The sequence below is a fragment of the Zonotrichia albicollis genome, chromosome 28, assembly GCF_047830755.1.
Source record: "Zonotrichia albicollis isolate bZonAlb1 chromosome 28, bZonAlb1.hap1, whole genome shotgun sequence".
In the NCBI taxonomy this organism is placed as follows: Eukaryota; Metazoa; Chordata; class Aves; order Passeriformes; family Passerellidae; genus Zonotrichia; species Zonotrichia albicollis.
In genome coordinates, this window is record NC_133846.1 from 854,527 (window position 1) to 881,081 (window position 26,555).

At 47.3% G+C, this 26,555-nt stretch overlaps 1 protein-coding gene across 4 annotated transcripts in view; it reads left to right on the forward strand.

The window, feature by feature from the left end:
- PPP1R12B (protein phosphatase 1 regulatory subunit 12B) overlaps positions 1 to 26,555 on the forward strand; it is a 137,045-nt gene that overhangs the window by 18,185 nt on the left and 92,305 nt on the right. For all 4 annotated transcript variants that reach the window (XM_074528210.1, XM_074528211.1, XM_074528212.1 and 1 more), the window contains exons 2-4: positions 17,633 to 17,763; positions 19,032 to 19,150; positions 22,315 to 22,474. In XM_074528210.1, coding sequence (XP_074384311.1) covers positions 17,633 to 17,763; positions 19,032 to 19,150; positions 22,315 to 22,474 — 410 coding nt within the window. The remainder of the gene's footprint in view (positions 1 to 17,632; positions 17,764 to 19,031; positions 19,151 to 22,314; positions 22,475 to 26,555) is intronic.

A 26,555-nucleotide genomic window follows, 5' to 3' on the forward strand; every position in this document is an offset into this window, starting at 1 on the left:
GGGCTGCTCTGGCCTCCTCAGAGATCCCACAGTGCTGTGGCCTTTATGTGCTTGTTTTGCCTTTAGATTCTCGCACCTAAATGTAGGCATATTCCTATTTTGCTTCATTGTAGGACTGTTTATGAGGGGCTGGGCTGTGCTCTCTGGAGCTCTCCACCTTCTCTGCTTTGGTTTCATCTCACACCAGTAAAAGGTGAGCTCTGATTCTCCTTTTGCTGAACAGGAGAGACAGAGCTGGGCCTTGTTAGTCTGTGCTGGTGTGGGGCCTTTGGAGGACTCAGGGAGCTGCAACATCACTTATCACAGTTCGGCTTTAAGGAAATGCTTTCTTTGAAATGCTTCTTTGAAATCTTGATATAATTAGATTCCATGGATTCCCTGCCCAGCCCCATCCCTGCTGTGTGGCTGCAGTGGGTCAGGGTAGCAGCTCTGGGAAGCAAATGTGTAACAAACGTCCTGGTTTCCTCAGCTTTTACAGCTTGTTCTTTTTATCTTTCTGAAATCTTCAGCCAGTTTGTTTTATCCAAGGAGTTTATTTCTGTGGTACCCTAGAAATAGCATCAACCATATTTGTGATGGCACAGAAATCCTTAAGAAATGCTATTGGAAAATAAGGGCAGTTGTTTGGGTTTTTTGGGAGCGAGCTTTTTCTAGTTTGGTTTTTTTTTTCATTTTTTTAGCTGAGCTTTTTCTCATTCATGCCCTATTCATATCTTGTATATTTTTCAGTTGTGGAGACCAGAATTTCTTATGATACGGAAAATCTGTTACATTATATAGAGGCCTAATGATATTTTATGGTTTGTTTTGTTCCGCTCCAAGTAATTTCTAGAATTTGCTTTGATTTCTGAGCTTGGAGCTGATATTTTCCTACAGCTATTTGTTATAATCCTAAGAGCTTTTCCCTGAACACAGTAATAAGCTCAGAGCCTTTCATTTTGGTATGTTTTGTTGGGTGCATTTTGTGCCTGTGATTCACTCTGCAGTGATCTGCACTGCATTTTATCTGCTGTTTTATCAGCAGTTGCTCAGTACTGTAAGATTTTTCAAGTTTGTCCTTTGCTTTACCCCTTGAATAGTTTCACCAGCAAACTTCACCTCACTGATCACCTCCTCTTCAAAGTCCTTTTTGCAGCACATTTGGTAGCACAGCCCCTGGGAGAGAGCTTTCTGCAGAGCTCTCCAGGAAGATCTGTCTCATATTCTGGTCTCCTCATCAGGAAAATACATTTAATTGTGCAAGAATCTTCCATCTTAGCTGGGCAACTCAGTGGCTTCAGGAGCCACGTGAGGGGCCTGTTGAGAATCCTTTAGAAAATCTCAGAATCTCTGGAACTGGAAGGGACCCACAAGATTCATCAAGTGCATGCCCTGGCTTTGAACAGGACAACCAAAAAAATCACATCATGTATCTGAGGTGAATGTCACCTCTGCACCTTCCTTGTCTGCATGCTTATTTACCTTTCAAAAGATTCCACTGGCTTTCTGTCGCATGATTTCCCTCTGTAAGAGCTTTGGTGGATATTTTCCAAAATACAACCATTTCTTATACACCTGCTCTTCTGCATTGTGCCATCCTCTCAAGTGACTCCAGCAGGTTGGTGGTTCTTGGGTTTGGTGAAATCTTTCCCTTTCTCCATTCCAGGAGTTCCTTCACTTATCAGTGACTTTCCTTCCATCTTCTTAGTCATACAGTGACACACTTGCTGTTTGTCCATTTGTCTGCTACACCAGAGGGTCAGGCTGGGTATCAGGGAAGGCTCTTCCCCAGAGGGTGCTGGCACTGCCCAGGCTCCCCAGGGAATGGGCACAGCCCCGAGGCTGCCAGAGCTCCAGGAATGTTTGGGCAGTGCTGCCAGGGATGCCCAGGGTGGGATTGTTGTGGTGTCTGTGCAGGGGTCGAACTGGATGGTCCTTGTGGGTCCCTTCCTGCTCAGAAGGTTCCACTGTTCTGGTGTAGCCTTGATGAGGTTTCCAGTCCTGCTGCCCAGCTCCTGTTCCAAGCCTTGGAGTTCCTGGAGCCTCCCCTGGCTGTGCCTGCCATGCCTGCAGGAGGAGCTCACCTGCATCCATGGCCATCACCACCTGCCCACACTTATGCCTGAAATCCACCCGCTCATGGCCTGGCTTTTGCTTCAAGCTGAGAACTCAGGGGTGCATCCATGGTTTTGGGGATCTGCAGTCAAGTTGCAGTGGGAGAAACACAGGATTGCTCTCCCAAGGATCATTTCACTGCTTCTTCCTTGAGCATTTCCTTCAGAGCTGGCACAGAGATGGGGCTGCATTTTAAACCCTCTGAAAGTCTTCCTGTGTGGTGTTCTTTGTGTCTCTACTCTCCAGCAGAAACCATAGAATCATGAATTGTTTGGGTAGGAAGGAGATCTCAAGACCCATCTGGTTCCAGCCCCCCTGCCTTCAACTAGACCAGGTTGCACAGAACTTCATGCAGCCTGGCCTTGAACTCCCCTGGGGTGGGGCATCCACAACTTCCCTGGGCTACCTGTTCCAAGGCCTCATGTCCCTCACAGTAAATAATTTTTTCTTAAGATCTAATCTAAAGCTGAATTTGAACCCGTTCTCCCTTGTCATGCCACTACATGCTCATGTAAATAGCGAGATAGTAAATAGTCTCGCCACATCTTTCCCTTAAATTTCTCTAAGACACTGGAAGGCAACAATCAGGTCACTCTGGAGCCTTCTCTTTTCCAGGCTAACAATCCCAATTCCCTCAGCCTTTCCTCATGGGAGAGGTGCTCCATCCCTCTGATTCACTTGGTGGCTTTGTCTGGCTGGGGTGATGCACTCAGACAAGAGGTTGTTCCATGCCTCTGGCAGTTGGGCTTTGTTGACAAACCTCACCCTCTCCTTGATTCTCCCGTTCACCATGCAGGTTGTAGCACTCTGTTCCTGAGGATTTCCTGTGCCACCCACCTGCAGGGCAGGCTCGTGCTCAGGAGACACAGTGCAATAAACAGGGAATTCACCATCCTCCAGCTGGGCTTGCACCAGCTTTTGATTTCCTTCAGGGATGAGTAAGGGCTGTAGTTCACCTGGAAGCCCAGGCAGCTGCCTGGCTGGTGCTCCTGGTGGCTCCAGAGGTGGGGAGTTTGCTCTGCTGCCAGCCCTCCCTTTACTGGGTGCATTCATTGCTCTCACCATGTCTGGCTGTGACTTTTGTCATGTGTGTGACACTTGGGAGTCCTGTTGGGGCACTCAGGCAGGGTTCACAGCAGGCTGCCAGACCTCAGCCAGTGGGGTATGTGCACAGCACTGAGGCAGTGACTGGCTTTATGTTACTCTGAGGAACACATCAAAGTTTGTATCAGGTCTGTATTTCTTAGATCTTGGAGACCACAGTTTGTGATTAGATTTGAAATGTGATTCATGCCACTGGGGAAAGCTGACACCTTGGCTGTGTCCATCTTTCAAACTACCAAGGTATCTGATGTCATGCTGTGACAAGGGGCAGTGCATGGCCACATCCTTGGCGCACTCAGCTACCCTGGGAGATCTCACAGGGCAGTCAGGCAGTTCCTCTCCCTCTGCAGTGACCTTATTCCATAGGTCATTTTCTTTAACAGCTCAGTGCTCTCTGTACCATGTTGGCCACCACCTCTCTTTTCCACAGACATCACCAGAATGGAGTTCCCTGCCCTTTCTTTGGACTGCTGATGGCAGCAGGAATGGAATGTGCTCAGAAACAAGCAGTGAAGGATTTTGTTACTGGTGGCTGTGCTGAGATTTGCTTTAGTTTGTTTCCCACAAGAATAAAAAAAACTCAAAGACACTGCTGTGACCAAGCAGCTCTAGCAGTGTCAATTGTTTTCTTTTTCTTCTTTTTTTCCTTTGAATAAAGGCAAGTGCAAATGAGCTCTGCCTGACTCACACAACTTGGATCCTCAAACATATATATTTTTCCAGTATTGAGAGTTCTTGAAGACATTTTACCTCTGCTCTGGAGCCAGCTTGGGGGAGCAGGGGGTGTTCAGCCTGCAGAAGGCTAAGAGAGTCTATAGGGGCCCTTCCAGTGCCTAAAGGGGCTCCAAGAGAGCTGGAGAGGGATTTTGAACAAGGGCCTGAAATGCCAGGACACAGGGAATGGCTTCCCACTGGCAGAGGGCAGGGATAGATGGGATATTGGGAAGGAATTCTTGGCTCTGAGGGTGGGCAGGCCCTGGCACAGGGTGCCCAGAGCAGCTGTGGCTGCCCCTGGATCCCTGGAAGTGTCCCAGGCCAGGTTGGATGGGGTTCGGACCAACCTGACCAATGGAAGGTGTCCCTGCCCATGCCTCTCCTGGAGGCTCTTAGGTCTCCCCAGAACCTTCTCTTCTCCAGGCTGAGCCCCCCCAGCTCTCCCAGCCTGGTGTCAGAGCAGAGTTCTGACACTTCAGAGCTTTAAGTTCCTTTCAAACCCAGACCAGTTTGGATTCTGTGAAGGATGTGCCGACTCTGTCACAGGACCATGAACTCCTGTGCTCCTTTACCTGCTACACTAAAAATGCCAGCTGTAGTCCAGGCTTTAATTGCTATCTTTAGGTAGATTTATTTGCTGTGTTTTGGGAAAATGCTTAACTTCTGCTGTAATATCTAATTATATCAAGGTTTCAGCAGCATTTTAAAGAAAGCATTTCCTTAAAGCTGAGCTGTGAGAAGTGATGTTGCAGATCCCAATGATAGCACTAGAAATGGAAATGCTGCAAAATCGTGGCTGTGGGCCTTTCAGGAATAGTGTAGAATTACTTTATTTTTAGAAAGATTTCTTTATCCAGCCCCCTCTTTGTCAGCTCCATCATTTGTTATGCTTCAAAGAAAATTCTGTGTCCTCTGATTGCTGTGGAGCCTTTTCCTGCTGAGAACTGTGACTGTGGCAGTTGAGCCAGGCTCTTGTTCAGGTGTGGGCAGGAACAGTGGCAAAACTCAGAAAAACGCCTTGTTTGCTTGGCTGAGAAGGCTTTGAGTGGCATGGGACTGGAAAATGCCCAAGCAAGCTGCCACACATCTGCCTGGGGATGATTTTTGCCTCTAGGAGCACATGGACTGATCCTTAGAGAGGTTTTAGCCACTGAATATAGAACCGCAAAGTAGCAAATTTAACCTTTCCTGCATGCTGCCAGACTGGAAAGGAAAATGAATAAATAGAATTACTGACTGTATGTGCTTCTCTTTATATACCACCTTCTTTTTTTTCTGGCCACAAAGGTAAAATTCAGATCTTGAAACAAAACTTGATGTGGCAACAAGACAGCAAGACAGGGATGTGTATGGAAACCAAGGGCCTGACAGTCTGTCTGTGAATAAACTGACAGTGAATCCCTCCAAGGAATCTCCTCTTGCTCTTCACCTGGGCTTGTGTTGAGGTGTTTCTGCTCCTGCCACTGGTTTCCAGTCCCTTAGTGCTAATTCAGCATTTTTGGCATTTGCAGGAGTTCATGAAAGTTCTCGTACATGAACCTTGATGTCTGTACAGCAGAGCTGGTTTCTGTGAAGGCAGTACTGGGCCTGGAGTGACTTGAATGCTTTCTGTGTTGAAAAATCCATTTTTCCCTGGGCTGTAGGCAGCATGAGCTGTCTGTCTTGACATAAGCAAGGTATTATGTGGCAGCTTAAGACTATCTCAGTGCTGCCCTTCCTGCTGCTCCTGTCATGTGCCTTTGACACCAGTGCCAGTGCTTGTCTGGTCCCACTGTGAGCCAGTTGAGCTCCTGGATCTGTTCAGGGGGGTATCAAATGAGTGCCAGTGCCCTTGCTGGGGCAGAGGGTCTGCTGGCAGGGTATCAGGTGTATGAGGGCAGCCCTGGCTTCAGCAGAGCCTGCTGCAAAATCCTGCCATGGCAGACACTAAAGAAAGCCTGCAGTGATCCACAGAGATTTTTCTGTCTGCCTTTGAGGTCTATAGTTAGGCAACACAAATCTCACCTTTAGTTTGCCAAGTTGTAGCTAAAATCATTTGCAGCTGTTTTTCCATGTCTCTGCTGGGGTAGGAGACCTGGAGAGGCTCTTCCTGTGGAGGATTCTCTGCCAGAGCAGAGGGGCCCTGCTTGGCCTTCCCACCCCACCTTGCCCTTCCAGCAGGTGTGCTGTGAGTGGAGCCACCTTTCCAAGTGGGCCACAAAGTGATTTTGCATTTTTTCCTCCCATTATTCACCAGGAGAGTCCCCATTTGGCACTGGCCATGCTGTGCTGCTTAGCCCCCGCCAGTGGCCCTGCAAGGCACTGGGGTGGGTGTCAGCCCTGGCCTGCAGGGCACCACCTGGGTTTGGCTGAAGCTGATCTAAGGCTGCATCTTGGGTGTTTAGGGTGTGTTTGTGTTGTAGAGATGATGGCAGAACCATATCTATATTTGCTTGTGTTGTGAAAATGAAGTCTTAAGGAACTGCATTAAATAGTGCAGTGTAGCCCGTGATGGAGCTCCTGTCAGGTCAAAGGATTGTTAGCTGAACATTTATTTGCTAAGCAAACCTGCAGTACCTAAATTTCAATTTTCCACTCAGGATTGAGATGCTTGTGAGTTTTCTAATTATAAAACATAGTTATTTTGGGCAGGAATGAAAATTTCAGTAATTTAAAGGCAAGGTTTTATATAGACTATCTTGATCGAGTGCCAGGGAGCGCTGGCTGAGGGGGAGAGAAATTACATACTCAGTGGTCAGAATGACTAAACTGGTGAGACTTGAAAAGCCAGTGCTGTTCCACACCATTAGAAAACTGGCAGTCCCTGCTTTTTAGTGACAGAAAGACTTTATTTTTAGAGTTGGCAGTTGATCACGTACTGGACTCATTTCAAGCTCTTCTCAGATGGTACCAAGCATTACCCTGTGCTGTTGAAATAATGGGTATTAAAAATCATACTGGAACTAGTGGGATGATGATGATGATGATGAAGAAGAAAAGGAAGGGAGTAAAATGATGATCTAGAGTGAATTTTGAAGTCAGTCCCACGTGGCCTGGTGCTGGTTTAGAGCTGTGTTGTGGGCTGTAAACACAAATGGCAAACCAGTCAGTCAGCTGCAGGGGAGGAGCACTGTGGAAGTGGCAAATCAATGTCTTGGGCCCTGTTTGGGTGAGAGGTGAATTCAGTGCAAGTTGTTGGACACATGGGAGCACAAATACTGTGAGGCTGGAGGGGTTCATAGGACCATAAAATGTCCTCAGATGGAAGAGATCATGGAATCTAACTCCTGGCCCTGCACAGGTACCCCAGCAATCTTAATCTGTGTCTGAGAGCATTGTCCAAACCCTCCCTGAGCTCTGGCAGGCCTGGGCTGTGACCATTCCCTGGTCCCTGGGGCTCTTTGCATAATGAATCCATGTCTGTGTGGTCCATACTGATCTTCTTAGGTTTGCCAAAATGCTTTTTGATTAGAAGTGTTCAAGGAGAGGCAAAGAGCTGGCAATCCTGCATGCCTGTGCCTGTCATCCTAGGAGAGTAAAAGCAAAGCAATTTAGCTTTCTTGCCATTTCCCTCCCCTTTCAGTAACACAGAGTGTGAGTGTCCAGCTGACCTTCTCTCTCCTTCCCAGTGGCTCCTGTTTCTTACAGAAGCTGAGCTGGGAGCTTTGGCATTGCCAGGGTGAGGGCAGGTCCTGCCCAAGCAGGGACCAGCAGTGTGGTGCTCCAGCCCTCAGTGGCAGCTCCATCTCTGCAGCACATGCAGGGGTTCTGGCAGCTGGAAAGAATCCCACAGACATTTAGCCAAGCTATCTCTGCTTTAGTGCAGCAGGGATTTACATCTAACTCCCTGGAAATAACTTGATGGCCCCACTACATATATGAAGGTGTGGGGAGTTTCAAAATAGTTTCAAAATGTGGCTTCTATTCAAAGCACTTCTCCACCTGACATTTCATGGTGCTGTTTCATCTTGGAAATGCTACATTCATGGCATAATTATGCCTTTGCACGTATTCCTCTCTTCCCATGTGCTCTGCTGGGTTTTTTGTTGTGCTAATCATTGTAAGAGATTTGTTGTTGGTTTCTTTTGATGACTGACGTGGATACTGCTGAGTACTTCTCGTTGCGTGTGGGGCTTTTTTCAATGGAAAAATCTGACATAATCCACATATTTCTCTTCCTGCTTACATGAGAAGTATGACTCAACTGCTGTTAAAGAAATGAACCTCCATAGCTAATTAATCAGACTAGAAAATTAATCTTTTTATCTAATTTCACTCCCTTTCCTCTGTTCTTTTTAAAGCAGAATTTACCTCTCTCTCCTGGTTTTAATGTGGTTGTTTCAGAATTAGATTTGCCAAGAATTTTAGAGCATAAAGATTTTGAAGCTGGGTTGGTGGTACAGAAGTGCCTGTGCAGGGTGTCAAGGCATGAGGGCATGCAGAAGCCAAGGCTGAGCAGAGAGAGGGTGCAAAAGCTCTGTGGTTATGCAGGAGCAGCAGTGGGAGCTGTTTGTTGTTCCCCAGATCACTGGAGAGTGTAATCTGTGCTGCCAGAGATAGGGGATCACTTGGAGGTGGAATTTTTGGGCAGTGCTGGTTCTGACAGAAGCCCCTTAAGAGCAGAGCTGTGATCATGGGACACCATGGCAAGGTCATAGCTGCAGTGCCGACAGTCCGAGTGCTGACAGTTGCCAGGCTATTTTGGGAGCGCTTTTCCCTTTGTTTTCTGTGAACTCCTCTCTCTGTGCTCCCAGATTTAACCCTGGTGCTGTTCAGCTGTCATCAGCCCTGCCTTTGTTTGTGGGTTTGAGGTGTGTGTTGACATCACGTATTTACTCTTGCCTTGCGTTTGCTGGAAGATGCACTCCCCTATCTCCTGGCTAACCTTGTTCATGGATTTCAGACTTATGACAGGAGAACAGTTGAGAAGTGAGTCTTGTCATTTAATCCCTTTGGCTGTGCTGTGACAGCATGGCTGAACTGCCCTGCCAGTGCTTCCAGCCCAGTGTGTTACAGTTAATGGTGCTGCTGGTGTCAGCCTTGGCCTCTGGTTTGCAGGAACCCTTTAACCATTTCCAGAACTTCAAAGTGCTCTCGTTACACCAGTAGAAGAAAATGTTGTAAAGAAAATGTAGAAAATGTTGTTGTAAAGAAAATGTAGAAAATGTTGTTGTAAAGAAAACCCTCTCAAAGCTCAGGCTAAGGGGTGAGCTGGTGGATCTTGGCTCGAGGAGCATGGCCTGTGGCTGCTGGTCAGTCCTGGAGGGGGGGGCTCAGCTCCCCTGGTGTCACTGGGTCTGTGCTGCCCTGCAGGCAGTGGGAAAGGACAGGCACATCCCACCCAGCTAGGCAGGCAGTGCGCTCTGGGCACATTTTGAAAATGTGGATGAGACTGATCCTGTGCAAGGCACGGTGTGGGAGCACATGGCTGGGAAGGAGGAACCCTGGCAGGCCGGGCTTAAACCTGCTGGGGCTCTTATGGTGATCTTGGGCTGAATTCAGACTGCACTTACATGAATTCAGAAACCATCCTGCTTGTAGACTGCTGCCTTTGATGGCCTCTATTCAGTCTCACACTTCACTTAGCACAGAGCAAACCTTTTAATAATTTGAGTGTGCTGTCTCCCCTTGGTTTGTTTAAACAAAACCGACTTTTTTCGCCCATATCTGATGCAGAGTTTTTTGTAGTTCCTGGGTGGTGCAGCCTCTGTCACTCAAACGAGTCTACATCAGGTTTTCAGCATGAGGACATCATTTAGGAGGCAAAAGCCAGAGGCTTGGGCACATAAAGCATCAAAGCTGTGGAGGTGAGTCAGGTCTGGATCAGAATGGCTGCACAAATCTATGTATTCTAGTCCTTCCCCACAATTATAAAGTTCCCTGAATTTTCAAGGAATAAATGTGTCTTTGTATGTCTGTATGAACATACATGTACATGTACATATGCATATATGTGATAATCCACACAGCCCAGAAGGGCGAGGAGAATTCCCTGCTGAGCCTGGAGGCACTAGCCAGGAGTCTCCAGAGGGGCTCCCCAGCTGGTTCCCTGCTGTGTCTGTGCCTGCTCTGTGCCTGACTGGCACTGGGCTCTGTTCAGAGCTGGGTGCTCTTCAAGCAGTAGCAGCTGCTCCCTGCTCTGAGGGTCTCCATCTGAATTGTAAGTGCTTTCACCTGATGGAAGGATGGAGTGGCCTTCTGGGCACATGGATGTGTGGAGAAAGGTCCTGAACATCAGTGCAGGAGTGATGGATGTGTGGTTGTGTGGGAGAATCTCAAAGGACTCAAGAGTTGCAGAAATTTGGAACGGTGGTGGAACAGAGGGAAGCAAACCATGTCAGGGTAGGGCTGGGTGTGTAAACATGGTCCAACACTTGATTTCTAGATTGGAGGAGAGTCTGGTAGAACAATTAATAATGGGGGTTTCATGAGCAATCTGATTTAGCAGCAGCATTTTGCACAAGGCAAGGGGTGCCATAGTGCTGGGAGGCTCTGGAGGTTGGTATTTCCTGCAGTAATCAAGAAGAGCTGAAGCATGGCCTCTCCTGGCCTGGCAGCTCATACTCCATTTCCAAAGGCAGCCTGTGCCTGAGCAGGCAGTTTATGTATCACATTTATGTGTGACAAGGGGAGCTGCCAAGTGTGATTTCCATGTGGGAACCATGGGGATTGCTACCCCAGGATCTGACACGGTAGGATTACGAGATTTTCACTGTGCACAGAGAAGTCACCGAGATTGGGTTCTGTCACAAGACTGGGTATTCATAGCAGAAACACATAACACAGCAGCCAAGCATGCAGCCCTTTCTGCCTTCCCCCTCCTGCATTTTCCTTGTGCCTGGAGCAGATGCATGGCTTCTCTCTCTCAAATCCCAACCAACCACATTGGGAGCACCAGGGAATTAAATTCAGCCAAAGTTAGCCCACAGCAGTTATTACAGGCTTCCTGGCTGGCTGATGCCAAGTGTCTACATGCTGCTTTATCCTATGATCATATGACACTGGCAGATGTGACATATTATTTGTAAAGTGACTGTTGGCTCAGAGGGGCTGCAGGGAGCAGAGCCTTGTGCTCCCAGCCAGCTTCCCCCTTGTTACAGGTGTTGCTGTTGGCAGGGCCAGCACCTTGTGCAGGCACAGGGCAGGACGTGGCCCAGCTGCTGAGTGGCTCTCACTGACATCCTGGCCAAAATTGTTCTTCCTGCAAACAGATGTGCTGAATGTTATTCTTGTATTTACGTTAAATCACTAACAGTTGGGCAAGTTGTGGAGAAAACAACCACGTCCACATGGGTGCCTGTCACAGCACTGCAGATGTGCAGTTACTGCCTGACATCTGTGTTCTCCTGGGCTTGTAAGTGTTTGTAACCACTTTTCTCCTTGTGGAGGTGAAAAGGGTGGGGTTTTTTCCCCTCTCAGCTGATCCCAAGCAATTTCTTAGGAATTTGTGAGGTGGTTTAGATGCTCTCCTCGCTGCTATCCTGTGTGTATGTAATATGTAGTGAAATGTAACACCAGTCCTAGGGACTTTGCTAAATGTGCTGCACCCCTAGAAGGTGAGCAGTGTCACACTGTTCACACCTTCTTGGAGCTCGATTCCCAGTCTCTGAACCCTCAGTCTCATCCCATCTGTCTCCTTTTCCTCACTGATCCTCCAATCTCAGGACCAGGGGATGCTCAGGAGATATGCAAAGCCCTTGGCAGGCAGCTGGAGCAGATCCTCATCAGGCTCAGTGGTGCCTGTGCGTTCTGGGTGCTCAGAGGAAAGAGCAAACACAACACCATTGTAATAATGAGGTTTCATTCAAGATAAGATCAGATTTTGTCTGGTTGCTGGACAAGCCTTGCCAGACAAGCCAAGTTGTTCTGTCCCATTTCCTGGTGTCCCCGTTTCCTTACTGTAATGTAAACTTCATGCTGGGAAGAAGAATGCCTTGGCAAGAGCTCCTGGCAAATTGCAGTCTGCAGCGAGCGTCCCTGCCTGGAAAGGGCTCCACCTGTTCACTGCAGAGGGGGTAAGCTAATATGCCATATCTGCAAATTTTAGAAACTGAGCACTTCCTCCCTATGGAAAAACTGCTAAATGCTGGTCTCCTGCCAGGAGCTGGAGGAACACCATGAGCTGGGGATGGAGGCTTGCCCAGCGATGCCTGGGATTTAAATCCTATGAGCCAACTTTCTTTGCGTGTTGAGTGGGTAATTCTGGGCACTGGATGTGGTTTGCATCAAGGACTGCTAAAACTGTAATACATTAGTACCATTCCAGAAGCCCTTGAAGCTTATCAACTGCCAAGAAAAATACAGGGGTGGCAAAAGATTAGCCTGCTGAAGATCCACCATGAAAGGGAGAGATACTCACCCTCTACTCCCACCCTGTCACATCACCTTGAAGGTTGTGTTAGAGCTTGCACAGAGGCAGAGGATAAAGAAGGAATTAAAAATTTCAAGACAAAATTGCTATGCTTTGTAGCTAACCTTGCTTTTAGCCTCTCCTAAGTGTGAACCAAGCAGCTGAGGGTTAGCAAGGCCTGAAATGGAAAGAATTAAGCCTATCCCTCTATTTTTCTTCATGCCTGATTCCAAGGGCAGTTTAAGAGAGAGAGTGTTTCCTCACATGAAGAAACTACGCACCAGGAAGGCAACATTACTTCTGAACCAACTCTTTTTGACTGTCTCCCCTCCCTTTGGGGGCTGAGGGCAGGTGTCTGCTCTGTGACTCTGCTCCCTGAGGTCGTGGTCCTTACCATGTTCCTGAGGAATGAGGGATCAAATAAGAAAGGAGAACTCTGCATAGCAATAGATCCTCTCGGGTTACTAAACTTATCCACTCTCCTAAATCTGTTGCAGGATTAGTAGTACTTAAAGGACGACATATCTACCCCTTTACTTCCTCTTTGTCCTCTTCTCCTTCCTCCAGTAACCTCAGGTAACCCAGCTGGTCAGCCTGAAGGTGAGCTGTACCCCTGAACCCCAGAAAGGCCATTTTTCCGGCAGCCTGGCTCACAGGGCTTAATTTCAGTAGATTGGCACAAGAAAACACACAGCAGAGATGTGCCAGAGGGGTATCAGCTGTCAGGCCTCTCAGAAATTTTAGGTGGACAAATGTGTGCCCTAAGTTCTTCTAAACAGTGAGAATTTTGTTCTTCTTGGTTAAATGGTGACATGTATGAAACTATAAATACCATTGATGTATGTGCAAGTATGAATTCTCTGATAACATCAGTGTTAATCAGTTGATACCTTAAAAGTACTCACAGAAATACATTGCAACCCCTAAAAGTTGCCATTTAATCTGTTGTAACATTTTTAGAGGCTTTCTAAAGTTCTTAAAGTTCAGAAGATCATTAGAAGTTACCAATTTTACTCATTATCCAAGTTATTGACCTCATAATTCTTGCTCTGAGTTGTGTTAAATATGTCATTATCATGTCAAGATCTGAGAAGTGTGTTCTTTTAGGGTGTTTGACTAAAAAATTGTGTAAATAATCAGTTGCCTGATAGTTTCTTGCACGACACCATGATGAGATTTTCAGAGCTGAGCAGGAGTTACTCAGTACATTTTTGTCTAATGCCAGTTTTGGAAACTCCTTTTCCACCTCACTTTTTCAAATATCGCCCAAGGTAATTAGTTGCATGTAATGATACAACAATGCAAAAAAATCTTGTATTTTGGTGTTTGAGGTAGGCATGGCCATACCTGTCAGTTAAAAAACTGTTCATGTTACTCTGTCTCAGTTCCATTCCTGTGTGTCATCAACTCGTACTAAAATCAATATTTGCCAGGCTGGATTACATACGTGCAACAGCAGCTTTTCCTTGATCACATACATTGAGCAGAGCTTTTCATGAACTACAGAAGAGGGGAGGAGGGTTATTTCTCTTACAAATGAAAGAATATTCTCCTGCTGCATTAAGGATAAAGGTGGAGGCCTTTGCACTTGGCTTTCTCTTGGTGGTGAGTGCAGACAGCAGGTGTTAAATGGTCCTGGCTCCCTTGGGAGTCCCTGGTGCTGTCAGCACCCACAGAGCCCTGACTCCTCATCCTTGCTCTCTGCAGGAGCCAGGAGAGGCAAATCACTGCAGATTTCTGTGCAGGAACAGGTGGGGATTGATCCCATCATCCTGCTGGTTCCAGCATGCATTCCATCAGAGCCAGGCAGGGTGGGAACAGCGCAACAGCAGGGCCAGTAACAGGGAGAAGTTTAAAAGAGTGACAGGGCTTCTTTATGCATTTAAACAGGCATTTAATTGGAGAGTTCAGTTTATCCAGTGGCTTGGGCAAGAACTGTGCTTCTCCCTTGGCTGATTCCCAGGCTGTGCAGATGTAGTGGGTGTGTTTGATAAACAATGTAAATAAAATTCTCTCTCAAATATGTACAAAGCTCACGCTCTGGAGACATTCTTCAGTCTAAATTTAGATTCACGCTCGAGCTACAGGTAACACTTGAACAAAGCCAGCAGAGCAGTGAGTGTAGGCAGGATCCATCCATCCACCTTGCTGCCTTGGCTGATAAAATTCCTCTGTGAGGCTCCAGGGCTGTGGGCAGCCAGAAGGGATTGTGCCCAAAAGAAAAGCACTGCGTGGGTGAGCCTTGCCTGGCTATTTCCAGAGCAATATGCTTTTAGATGAAGTCAACACTGGTGGTGTTCCAGGTCAAAATGTAAGTAACTCATCAGGAAGATGTTAAGTGCAGTTTATTTTAATTGTGTTGGGGCAAAGCTTGAAGTAAATCACAATAAATATAAGTGGTAGCAAAACAGAGATTGGATCTGAGTTTTGCAGGATCAGGCTTGAATTCTCAGAGAATTCCTCCTTGAGCTGAAGAGGGATTATTATGGATCCATGTGTTTCCATGCACCTCTCTATACATCACATCCTTTGCCTTCCTGCTGCATTTCAGTGTGTTGGTACAGACAGAAGAATTCATAGATTTGTTTGTGTGGTTTGTGGGATTATGGATATCAGGCACTTATCCTTTCTACAGTGTGTCTTAAAATTAATCAGATGCACATTGGGCACGCTGAGTTCTCCTGGACACTAGGAATATTTGACTTGTGTTTCCGGCCCTCATCACTTTTCTGCCCATCCTGCACTCCTGCTTTTCTCTTGATATTGAATTCTGAACTTCTGAGGATGAAGGTGAAGCCTTCAACTTGTTGCCTTTTTCTGTTGCCATTGGACTCTCTTATGATTCATTAGATACTTTAGCTAAAGTGCCAAGCAGAAGGGAAAATGGGACAGCTGCTACAGGGGTGTGTAGTGAAGGAGCTGCTCCCTGTGAGGGTGGGCAGGCCCTGGCACAGGGTGCCCAGAGCAGCTGGGGCTGCCCCTGGATCCCTGGCAGTGCCCATGGCCAGGTTGGATGGGGCTTGGAGCAACCTGGAATAGTGAAGTTGTCCCTGCCATGGCAGGGGTGGGACTGGATGGGCTTTGAGGTCCCTTGTGACACAAAGCAGGCTGGGATTCTGTGAGTACATTTCCTTACCACAGACAGACTGAGACCTGGAGGCTGCATCTGTGTTGCTGAAGCAAAAGGAACAAGTTGCAAGGAAAATCCTGATTAGATTGTGAGAAAAATTAGCCACAGAGAGGCTGGTGAAGCACAGGGATTGGGAGTGTCCATCCCAGCAGACTGAACTGAAGCAGGCCCTGAGTTGTGTGGTCTAACAAGATTTAGCCATGCTTTGAACAGGAGGTCAGACCAGATAAACTAAAAGAAGACCAAACCCTTGCTCCCGAGGCTGGTGGTAGAACCTGGTTTGCACCCACATTGCTGAGATTTAACCATGTCCTGCCCCATCATGCTTGGACCTGGGGCTCCTCCAACCTTATGGTGATGCTCTTCAGTCCCCAAGGTTTTTTGTTTGTGTTTGGTTTGTTTTTTTTTCCCAGTTTTACTTTTTGAAATCATCTAAGAGAAGCCTCTCAGAGCAGGGTTTACAGGACAAAACTGTTTTGGGCCTGAGGGTGGGAGATCAGAGATGGACTGAGCAGGGGGGATGGAGCCGGTCCAGACTGGGCTCAGCCGTTCTGGGTTAGGAGCAGCCCCTGAAGTAAATGACTTCTAGATTTCTGCTTGTGCTTTTCTGGCCAAGGTTCAGGTAAACCAGTCTAAAGCAGGGCCAGGAAACACACTGATGCTTCAGCACAGGCTCAGCTGGGACGTGAGCCTGCTCCTGGGGCATCCCTTCCCAGTGCTGTGGATGTTCCCTGTGCTGTGTCATGTCTGCCAAGTACCTGCACTAGGAGTTAGTTATCTGCAATGTGCTTCCTTGGGGGTTTCAAAGCTGGGCTTGTGCATGGCTGCTTGTGAGCCAGGCAAATGGAGGAGTGATTGTGTCCTGAGTGGGCAGTTTGGGATTTGCACTGAGGATCCCAGAGTGTCCTGAGTCAGAAAACCTCCACAAGGATCATCCAGCCCAACTCTCTTTGCAGTAAAAATAACAAGAGCTGGCTGTCCTGGTCCAGGACATGCCTCTCCTTTGACTTGAGCAATGCAGCACAGAAGAACATGTGGTCAAACCAGGATTGTTTATTTTTGGGGTGTGTGGATATTGGTTCAAGAGGATTTCCTCATTTTTTCCCTTGCTGGGACAGGAATGGATGGATAGTCAGTGCTGCTCATTTGAGATGGATCATCTGGGAGTCACCTGCCTGCTGTAAGCAATAGGTGTGCCACATCAAACTGTGCAAAAGGATTGGGATTTTGCAGGAATCCTGAACAAGCTGTTTCCCTCTCTAGTGATGAGGAGCTGTATTTCTGCCTGGGGATGGACATGTGGTAAAAAGCAGTCCTTGCACCTCCTGGTCATGCCCTGTGCTCCCAGCACAGGCACACACATTGGGATGTGTGTATGAAGTTGGCAGCTCGTCCTTGAATAGCAGCTTCCAGTGAACTGTAAATGTAACACAAAATGTGCTGGAGACAGGAATTTGAGGAAGGAGGAATTCCACCCAACAGAAGTGCTGAGACTTGAAAATCAAGCTGGGTTTTCTTCTGGCAACTTCAAAGCAGGGAGCTCTCTGTAAATGCAGGCTCAGGAATGACTACAGCAGCTAATCAAGGGCTGTCATTCTCTTCAGCAGCTCATGGGGCTGTAGAACAGGCAGGGAAAGTTTCCTGTGTCAGACTCAGGAAAACAAAGAGGTACTGCTGAATAAAGAAGTTATTAAGTTCTCTAGAACTCTGCTTTTGCAATGATTACCTCTGTAACTGAGCTGCTTTAGTCTGGCTCCTGGAGCTGCTGCTTTCCCCTCTCATCCCTGCCCCTGGTGAGGCCTCATTGTGTTCACTGTTACAACCCTTAGTCACTGACATTTTGAGGACCAGTATAATCTAAGTAAATGCACAGCTTGCCTTGCTTAGAGGTATTTGATGCTGTACCTAAAACTACCACAGATCCATCATGTCAGTGTCCCCATTGTGGGAGGGAACTGTGGGGGAGAGTGGAAGGAGATCTCTGGTGAAAAGGGAAGTTGGAGCAAATTCAGAGGTTGTCCATCTGGGAACTCTGGGTTACAGTTAATTTTTGAAAATTCTGAAATTAATTGGTTTTCATTGACAGATTGAAGTTACCCTGAGCTTTAGGGTGTGATTGCTCACAGCAGGGGGAGTTCAACCCAGATATTACTGCCAGTGAGGGTTGTATGTTTGATTTAACACCAACGCAATTTTTTTTCTCTCTTTCTTTTCCCTTCAATTCTTCTGCCCCCTGGACATCCCCTCCCATCCTCCCTCAGGCCTGTATTGATGAGAACCTGGACATGGTGAAGTTCCTGGTGGAAAATGGAGCCAATGTGAACCAGCAAGACAACGAGGGCTGGACCCCTCTTCACGCAGTGGCATCGTGTGGCTACCTGAACATAGCAGAGTGAGTGAGTCTGGGGCTGTGCTGGGTATTGATAACACTTCCCTGTGCCTTTCTATTCAGAGCAGTTACTCAGGTGATGAATACTCTAAGCCTTGTTCAATGCTTTGGAAAGCAATGCTAAAATACCATTGATGTATGTGCAAGTATGAAAAAATAAGTGCTTTTCTCTTGGTGTTGAATTCTGAACTTCTGAGGATGAAGGTGAAGCCTTCAACTGGTTGCCTTTTTCTGTTGCCATTGGACTCTCTTACGATTCATTAGATACTTTAGCTAAAGTGCCAAGCAGAAGGGAAAATGGGACAGCTGCTACAGGGGTGTGTAGTGAAGGAGCTGCTCCCTGTGAGGGTGGGCAGGCCCTGGCACAGGTGCCCAGAGCAGCTGGGGCTGCCCCTGGATCCCTGGCAGTGCCCATGATCAGGTTGGATGGGGCTTGGAGCAACCTGGAATAGTGAAGGTGTCCCTGCCATGGCAGGGGTGGGACTGGATGGGCTTTGAGGTCCCTTGTGACACAAAGCAGGCTGGGATTCTGTGAGTGCATTTCCTTCCACAGACAGACTGCTGTGAGCACTGCTGTGGTCAAGTGGGGACTTTCAAGTTCAGCTGTCAATCCAGCACCACCAGTACATTCACCACTAAACCTCAAGTGCCACATCCACTCCTTTTTTGAACACTTCCAGGGATAGTGATTCCACAACTGCCCTGGGCAGCTGTGCCAGGGCCTGACCACTATTTCTGAAAAGAAACTTCCCCTAATCTCCAACCTGAACCTGCCCTGGTGCAGCTTGAGGTCATTTCCTCTTGTCCTGTTCCCGTTCCCTGTTGGAGAGACCAACTCCTACCTGGCTGCACCCTCCTGTCAGGAGTTGTGCAGAGCCAGAAGGGCCCCCTTGAGCCTCCTTCTCTCCAGGCTGAGCACCAACCCTTTATTCCTTACCAGTCATACAATGCTTATATATTTTGTCCACCACAGCTACTAGAAATTTTCCAAAATTGAATTAAGATAACTATTTCTTAAATGAATTGAAAACAAATTATAAAACCAGGCAACCTCACCCTCCTATATTTGTGTGCTTAAACAGATACTTCTTTTACTTCTCAGAATTCTACTGATTAAAAGATGTGCAAGCCAAAGAAGATGTCTGTTGTTGTAAAGTTATGAAAGGAAAAATTTAAAAATTGGTGATACTTCATGAGACTTTTTTAAAAATTAGTAAAATTTCCTTTTCTTAAAAGAAAATCAAAAGATAATCAAGCTGTCCTTGCTGCAGGTACCTGATCAGCCACGGGGCCAACGTGGCTGCTGTGAACAGCGAGGGCGAGGTCCCGTCCGACATCGCGGAGGAGGCGGCCATGAAGGACCTGCTCCTGGAGCAAGTCAAGAAACAAGGTAAAGGAGGGGCTTGAATGAGTGAGAGCTGGCACCCCTGAGAGTTTCTGTATGAGAATTCTGCTGCCTCGCTGTCTGTTGGTGAAGAGATCTGAGATCTGGCCCAGGAAGCAGCAGGCAGATTTTGCTTTGCTGTCAGGACAGTGGAGCAGATACAGGAGGTTTGTGGTCTCTGTCCTTGGGGTTCTTCAAAGCACCACAGTCCTGAATTCTGATTCATCAGATCTAGTTACTTTTAAAGTGAGATTTAATTCTGACCTCTGATATCAATGAAAGGTCTTGTTTGACAAAGGCTTGATAAAACTGAGGTGAAATTTGTCATGGTGAGGGAAGACTTGGGACACTTAATATGAGATCAGCAAGCTTCCTTTATTGAAGAGAGCATCAGACATTTATGCACAACAAGTAATAAGCTCATACATATTCTGTAAGCTAAGCAGTCTATTGGTTATACTGTAATTATCAGCTCCTCTCTTACTCCTTCATTCTTTATATCTTGCATCTACTTTTTCTCACATCTTTGTCTCAGCTACAGCACTTTGTTATTGTAACCCAGCTATGCTCAAGGCTGCAGTGTCCTTGCAGGTGCAGGGACCCAGATTAGCTGGGTCCAGCACCCTTCCAATTCTTGGTCAGCTATCCAAAATTCCTCCACAAGATTTATGGGACTGCCAAAGGCAGGGACCAGGAAATGAATATTCCAGGCCTGGAGTGACATGCTTTATCCTGATCTTTCCCTAGTTTTCTTCTGCCATATCCCCTTTCTCAGCAAGTGTGCCTGGCTGAGGGGCTGCTCTCCAGACTGTCCCTGCACAAACATCCCTGGCTGAAGAATAGTTTGGGACTGATATTAAAATAAAGAATTGCTTTATCAGGCTAAAATTTTCTTCATACTCATGGAATTCATTTGGGAGTGGTTGAACATCTGCATGTGTGTCTGAGAAGTTTAAATCATGTCTATGAATTTCATCAACAATGCTGGAAAAGGAACCCAAGGAATTCCTGGAGCTTCTATCCTTGGACATAGGCAAAGCTCAGCTGCATTCATGTCTGAGCTGATTCATCTGGCTTTCAAGTTACTCTCCTTGGAGTGTGTGTTGGGGCTACAGAGCCCCACAGACTCTGCTCTGGGTTATTTTATTCCTGCAGATTTGGGGTGGTTGTTTACATGCTGGATTGAATCCAGTCCCTCTATCAGATATATTTTGACACATGGTGGTAACTTTGTTTATTAAGGTATAGTTAGGAAGGAATCAGTCCCTCGGTGCTTTTCACCCGTGTTAATGTTCCTGGGCCACCAAAGGCACAGCTTGCCCTCAGAGAAGCCAGGCTGGCTGTCACCTCCTTATTTTCCATGGGCCTTAACAGTTTCCAGGAGAATCTGCTCCATGATCTTGCTGTGCACAGAGGAGAGGCCAACTGGCCTGTAGTGCCCCAGGTCTTCCTCTTGTCCCTGTTTAAAAATGGGGGTTATGTTTTCCATTTCCATGAGAAGTTCACTAGGCTGCCACAACTTCTCAAATACAAAAGTGATTTAGATACTTCCTCTACCAGCTCCCTTGGGTGCATCTCACCAGGTTCTGTGGACTTGTGCACCTTCAGGTTCCTTAAATGACAGTAATGTGGTTGAAACCTTACAGGACATTGAGGCAGTGGTTCTGCCTTACCTGCAGGTCTTTTGCCAGACACTTTTTGGGATTCTGCTTGCATTGCCTCACCACATTAGTGGCATCCTGCTAAGATACCCTGAAACAACCATCTGTCTCCAGATGAAGATTCCCATCTCACAGTTTAAAAGATCATATTGCTGGAGGAAATGGGGTTGAACTTTAAATAAGCATCTGTCCAGCTCTGCAGCCTGTCCTCAGCAGGGGCTGTGAGCAGATGCCTGCTGCAGGCTGTAACAACAGCTCAAGTGTGTACAATTGCCCTCCCAGCCTCCACCCACTGTGCCTCCAGAAATTCCTGAGCCAAACTGGCTTTCTGTGTATTTGTGAGTGCCCCATGGCTTTCTGTTTCCTGAGCTCGTGTAGCCCTCCTTGAGAACTACAGCATGTTCAGAAATTGTGTGTAACACAATTTTGTGTGTAACAGCTACAAACTTATCTAGCCCTTGATCTGAAGCCAGTTTATTTCTGATCTTTGCAAAATCCTGCAACAGTGGGTCTCACACGGCCTCACTCTGAGTTAAATGTTTTCCTTGGTTCTGTTTTAAACCTAATGCCCCATAATTTAATTAGCAATTATGTCATTCTTATACTGAAAGTATTAATCCCTAGGAGCGCTTGCACTTCAGGACCCTTCTTGATTTTTGAGATTTGTCTTCTTCTAATTTATATGTTTTCCTGAGTGGAGAGTTCAACTCTGATTAATCTTGTTTGGATTGGTATCAATACTTGTGATTGATACATTGTCCTTCTATGATCTCATTGTTGTGGAAACTCCACTTAGGAAAATAAGTGGAGTTTTTCCTCTCATTGGTTTAATGAGTGTGTCAGCCAGACATCTCCCTCTCCACATCATTCTCCTGCCTCCCCACACCTCCACCTGCCCCTAAGCAGTCACTTAGGCCATCAGCATAGACTTCTTCTGGCCTTCTAATGCCAAAATTATTTCAAATTGTGTTTTGTCAGAATCTGTGGGGATGCTGCTCAGTGGAATAACTCAGCCCTTCTCTCAGCATGCCTGTCAGGAATGCCTCTGGAGCAGTGCAGATTCCTGTGTGTGTCACATGCAGTGTCCTGAATATGGAGTGAGCACAGAGCTGGCATCACTGTGCTCTTGCAGGAACCACCTGAGGGTCCTCAGACCTTCCCTGTAGATGATACCAGGTCAATGGAGTCAGTTAAGCTGTTGTTCATGACTTTGTTATTTCAGTCTGGGACACAGCCCATGTAGAACTGAATCCTTCTACCCTTAATGCACACTTGAGCTTTTAGTTAACTGGACTGGGTTGCAACCACTGGCCCAGCTTTCACAATTTTTAACTCAGGCAGTTTTTGAAGTCTCTGTCAGTGACACAGAAGAGGCTTTTGCTGATTGTTTTGTGGAAGATCAGAAGCAGTTTACCAATATTTTATAGCAAATGAAGCATAGGTTAAGTGTAACAAGTACTTCAGAGCTTTCATCTCTTGTTGGTTTTTGTTCTGTGCTTCACCCCCTAGGTGTGGACCTGGAGCTGTGCAGGAAGGAGGAGGAGCAGCAGATGCTGCAGGACGCCCGGCAGTGGCTGAACAGCGGCAGGATCGAGGATGTGAAGCAGCCCCGCACAGGGGCCACAGCTCTGCACGTTGCTGCAGCCAAGGGATATTCTGAAGTCATGAGGTAGGAGCTCCTCCAGGGCTGCTGCATGAAGTTAAGGCTGAAGACATCTTGCTTTACATTCAGAGAAATTTATTCCATAGTGAGATTTCCAGGCTGCCGTTTCTCTGTGGTGTTATGTGTACAGCCACAGTGGTTCACCCAGAAATACACAGGGACTGGAGGATTCCCTTTCATACCTCCAGGCCTTTTTGGAGTAATGAAAGCTTTTTGGAGAATGAGGCATAAATTAGGAGGTCTCTAATTTTTCTAATCACAAGGTCTGATTTTCACTGTTACAGTTTCAGGACTAGCAAGTTAAACAGCAGTAGGGGATAAAAGTATAATGTTGACATACAAAGTGACAATACATACTGCATGACAGTCACAAACATGACCAGTCTTGTGGGAAAATGCAGTGTCCACCCCTGTCTCACTGTCCTCTGCCCCTTCTTGTTACTGCTCCTCCAGTGACAGAGGGATTCCAGCACCTCACAGCTCTGCTGTCCTGTCACTAACAAGATTATTATGACCATAAACCTGCCCAGTGTAGCATTTCCTGGTAAAAAACCATTAATATTGTTACAGGTAATGTGAAATTAAGCTTTCCACCAATAAAGCTTTCTTCTCTGCTCTTTATTTGTGGCTGGAGCTGCCCATGAACATAGAGCTCATGGAATCCCAGACTGGGTTGGGTTGGGAGGAACCTTAAAACTCATCTTGTCCCACTCCCTGCCATGGGCAGGGACACTTTCCACTATCCCAGGGTGCTCCAAGCCCTGTCCAACCTGGCCTTGGACTTCCAGGGATGGGGCAGCCACAGCTGCTCTGGGCAACCTGTGCCAGGGCCTGCCCACCCTCACAGGGAGGAATTTTTACCTCATTCTAATCTAATCCTGCCCTCTCTCCATGTGAATCTGTTCCTCTTTGTGTTGTTACTACATGCTCTTGTGAATAGTCTTTCCAAAGTGTCATAGTTTGACACTGCCCAATGCCAGGCACCCACAGGATGGACTGACTGACTGACTGACTGACTGACTGACTCACTCACTCACTCACTCACTCACTCACTCACTCACCCTCCCCTTCCACAGCTGGGCAGAGGAGAGAAAAAATTACCAAAGTGTTCATGAGGTGAGATAAGGACTGGAGAAAACCCGTCAAGGGCGAAACAGACTCAGCTTAAAGTTGCAAAGTGAATTTATTACTATCAGAATCAGAGGAGAATAATGAGAAGTAAAATAAGCCTCTAAATAAGCCTTTTACCCCCAGCCCCTCCCTCCTTCCTACTGACAGCACAGGGTGTGGGGTTTGGTCAGTTCATCACTGAGATTTTCTTTGCTGCTCTGGGAGAGGAATCCTTCCCCTTTGAGACCCTGGGTTCTCTGTGAACTTTCCAGTGTGGCTTCACTCTCACAAGCAGCAGACCTCCCAGAATTGCTGCAATGTGAATTCCCCCCACAGCTCACAGTCCTCCCAAAACTGCTGCAGCCTGGGTCTCTCTTCCCACAGGGTGCAGTCCTCCAAGGCCAGGCTGCTCCAGCCTGGAAACAGAGCCCCCTCTCTCCACTCGGTCTGCCTCTGGATCACAGCTTCCTCCAGGCATCCACCCACTGCAATGTCAGCACCTCCCTTGGGAGGTGGCTGAGGGTGGGTCTCTGCATCCCCCAGGGATCCCCATGGGCTTTGGGTGGATCTCTGCATCCCCATGGATCACCACAGGCTGAGGGTGGATCTCTGCATCCCTGTGGATCACCACAGGGTGTGGGTGGATCTCTGCATCCCCATGGATCTCTGCATTCCCTGTGGATCCCCAGGGGCTGTGCATGGATCTCTGTATCCCCCATGGATCCCCATTAGTTGCAGGGCACAGCTGCTTCACCACAGCCTGCAGAGGAATCTTGGCTCTGGTGTGTGGAGCACCTCCTCCCCTCATTCTTCTTGGTGTCTCCATGTTGTTTCCCTCACATGTTCTCACCTCCTCTTCTCTGACAAGAAGAAAAACTGTGCATGCCCACTTTGTTTTGATTTCCTTCTTAAATCTGCTGTCACAGAGGTGTCACCAGCCTCTCTAACTGGCCCAGCCTTGGCCAGCAGCCAAGGTCAGAACCATCAGGGACTGGCTCTTCCAGACATGTTAGAAGCTTCCAGCAGCTTCTCACAGAAGCCACCTCTGTGGCCTGCCTGCTACCAAAAGCCAGGCTGTGTAACCAGCACACAAGCTTACTCTGTTGCCTGTGTTAAAATCCATTCTGGAAGTGTTCATCTATCTTGATCCTAAGTTTCATAATTTTAAGTGGCATGACTTGATGTCAGAGAGCTGTTTCATATCAAGCCCAAGCATTTTACTGTACTTCATGTTTCTGATTTGTATTCAGTCATTAGAACTTATAATTGAGTGATGAGCTGGCTGTACCTGTACTGTGCCCAGGAACAGGAATCTAACACAGCTCACATGAATAGAAATGTAACATCTCTGAGCTGGAGGTGTTGGTCCCATCACCTGTCAAGGGAGGGCTGTGTATCCAGTGCTCCTTGAAAGTTCAGTGTGTGCAGGATGACTTAGCTCTGGACAGTCTCTCCTTGGCATTAATTGTGGTAATGATAAACACATCTCACAGCAAGCTGACATTGTTTCACTCTTGTGTATGTGGTGGCTGTGCTGAAGTTCAAATCCAGAGCTTTAGTGACTTAAACTAAGGGGGCTGACAGCCAGGAGCCAGCTAACTCTAAATGAGACATGGAATTTGTCTGTGACCTTGAGTCTCTTAGCAGCTCTGTTTCTCCTTTCTACCAGCTGGAAAATCAACAGAAACTCAGCACCTAATTTACAATTTCTTTCACAGAGAAGCCCACAGCTGTGACTGTGTTTTATTTAGCACAGTAGCACTTTGGTGTGAAGCTGCAGGAGTTTCCAAGCATTGGTGCCATGTTGGGGTCCTGCTGGATTTCCCTCATGCTGTGCAATGGTGGCTCTGCATGGGGGAATTTCCCACAATAGAAATTTTCAGGAGCAGTTTGACCAAACTTGCAGGATTCCCCTGGGATGTTATTCACTATTTAAGCAGTTTGGATAATAGTTTTGATACAGGAGCTGCTCAGTGCCCTTGCCTGATTACTGCCACACCATTGTGCACATGGCTCTGGAGCTCCAGACTGTACCAAACCTTTTGTGTTTGTTATGGTGTTAAATATTCAAGCTCCAGATGCTGTGAAACACCAGTGTTCTTCTCTGAGGGAGAAGGGAGGCTGGAAGGGGCACAGCAGTGAGGGTATGGGAAGGAGATCCCAGGCAAGTTCACTAGTGAAAGGTTTGCCTGAACTGTCCAAGGGCTACTCTGAAAACATGCATTTGGGGTTGTTTAATCCACATGAGGGTTGTTTAGCATACAGATTTTACCTCTGTCATTGTCCCTGGTGCTTCCCTGCAGTCCTTTGGTCTCCTTGAGGACCACCCCTCACTGTGGCCTTGTGTTCTCAGAGAACCAAGCGGGAGCTCCAGTTCCCAATGTCCTCTCCAGTTCCCACTGTCCCTCTCCAGTTCCCCCATGTCCCTCTCCAGTTCCCCATGTCCCTCTCCAGTTCCCATCTGTCCCTTTCCAGTTCCCCCATGTCCTCTCCAGTTCTACATGTCTCTCTCCAGTTCTACATGTCTCTCTCCAGTTCCCACATGTCCTCTCCAGTTCCCACATGTCCCTTTCCCGTTCCCACATGTCTCTCTCCAGTTCCCCCATGTCTCTCTCCAGTTCCACATGTCCTCTCCAGTTCCCACATGTCCCTTTCCCTTTCCCACATGTCCTCTCCTGGCACAGGGATGCAGCTGAGCCACTCCAGACTCTCTTCTCTGCTGGAGCAGGAGTTCAGGCTGGGTCACCAGTGCCAGATGAGAAGCCAAGGTGTTCTCCCAGTTCAGGACATGCTGAAAGGAAACCTTATCAGTTTGGCATGTTCCAGCAGGTTTTACATCGAAGTCACTTTTTGTTCATTGCCCTTTCAATCACAGTTTTGAGCACATCAGGTGGGAAGTTGCTTTGGTTAATAAACAAGTTCAGAAGCTCCTGGCTGTTATGGAGCCAGGCTGCCCACTTGGTGCCTAGCAGGGGAA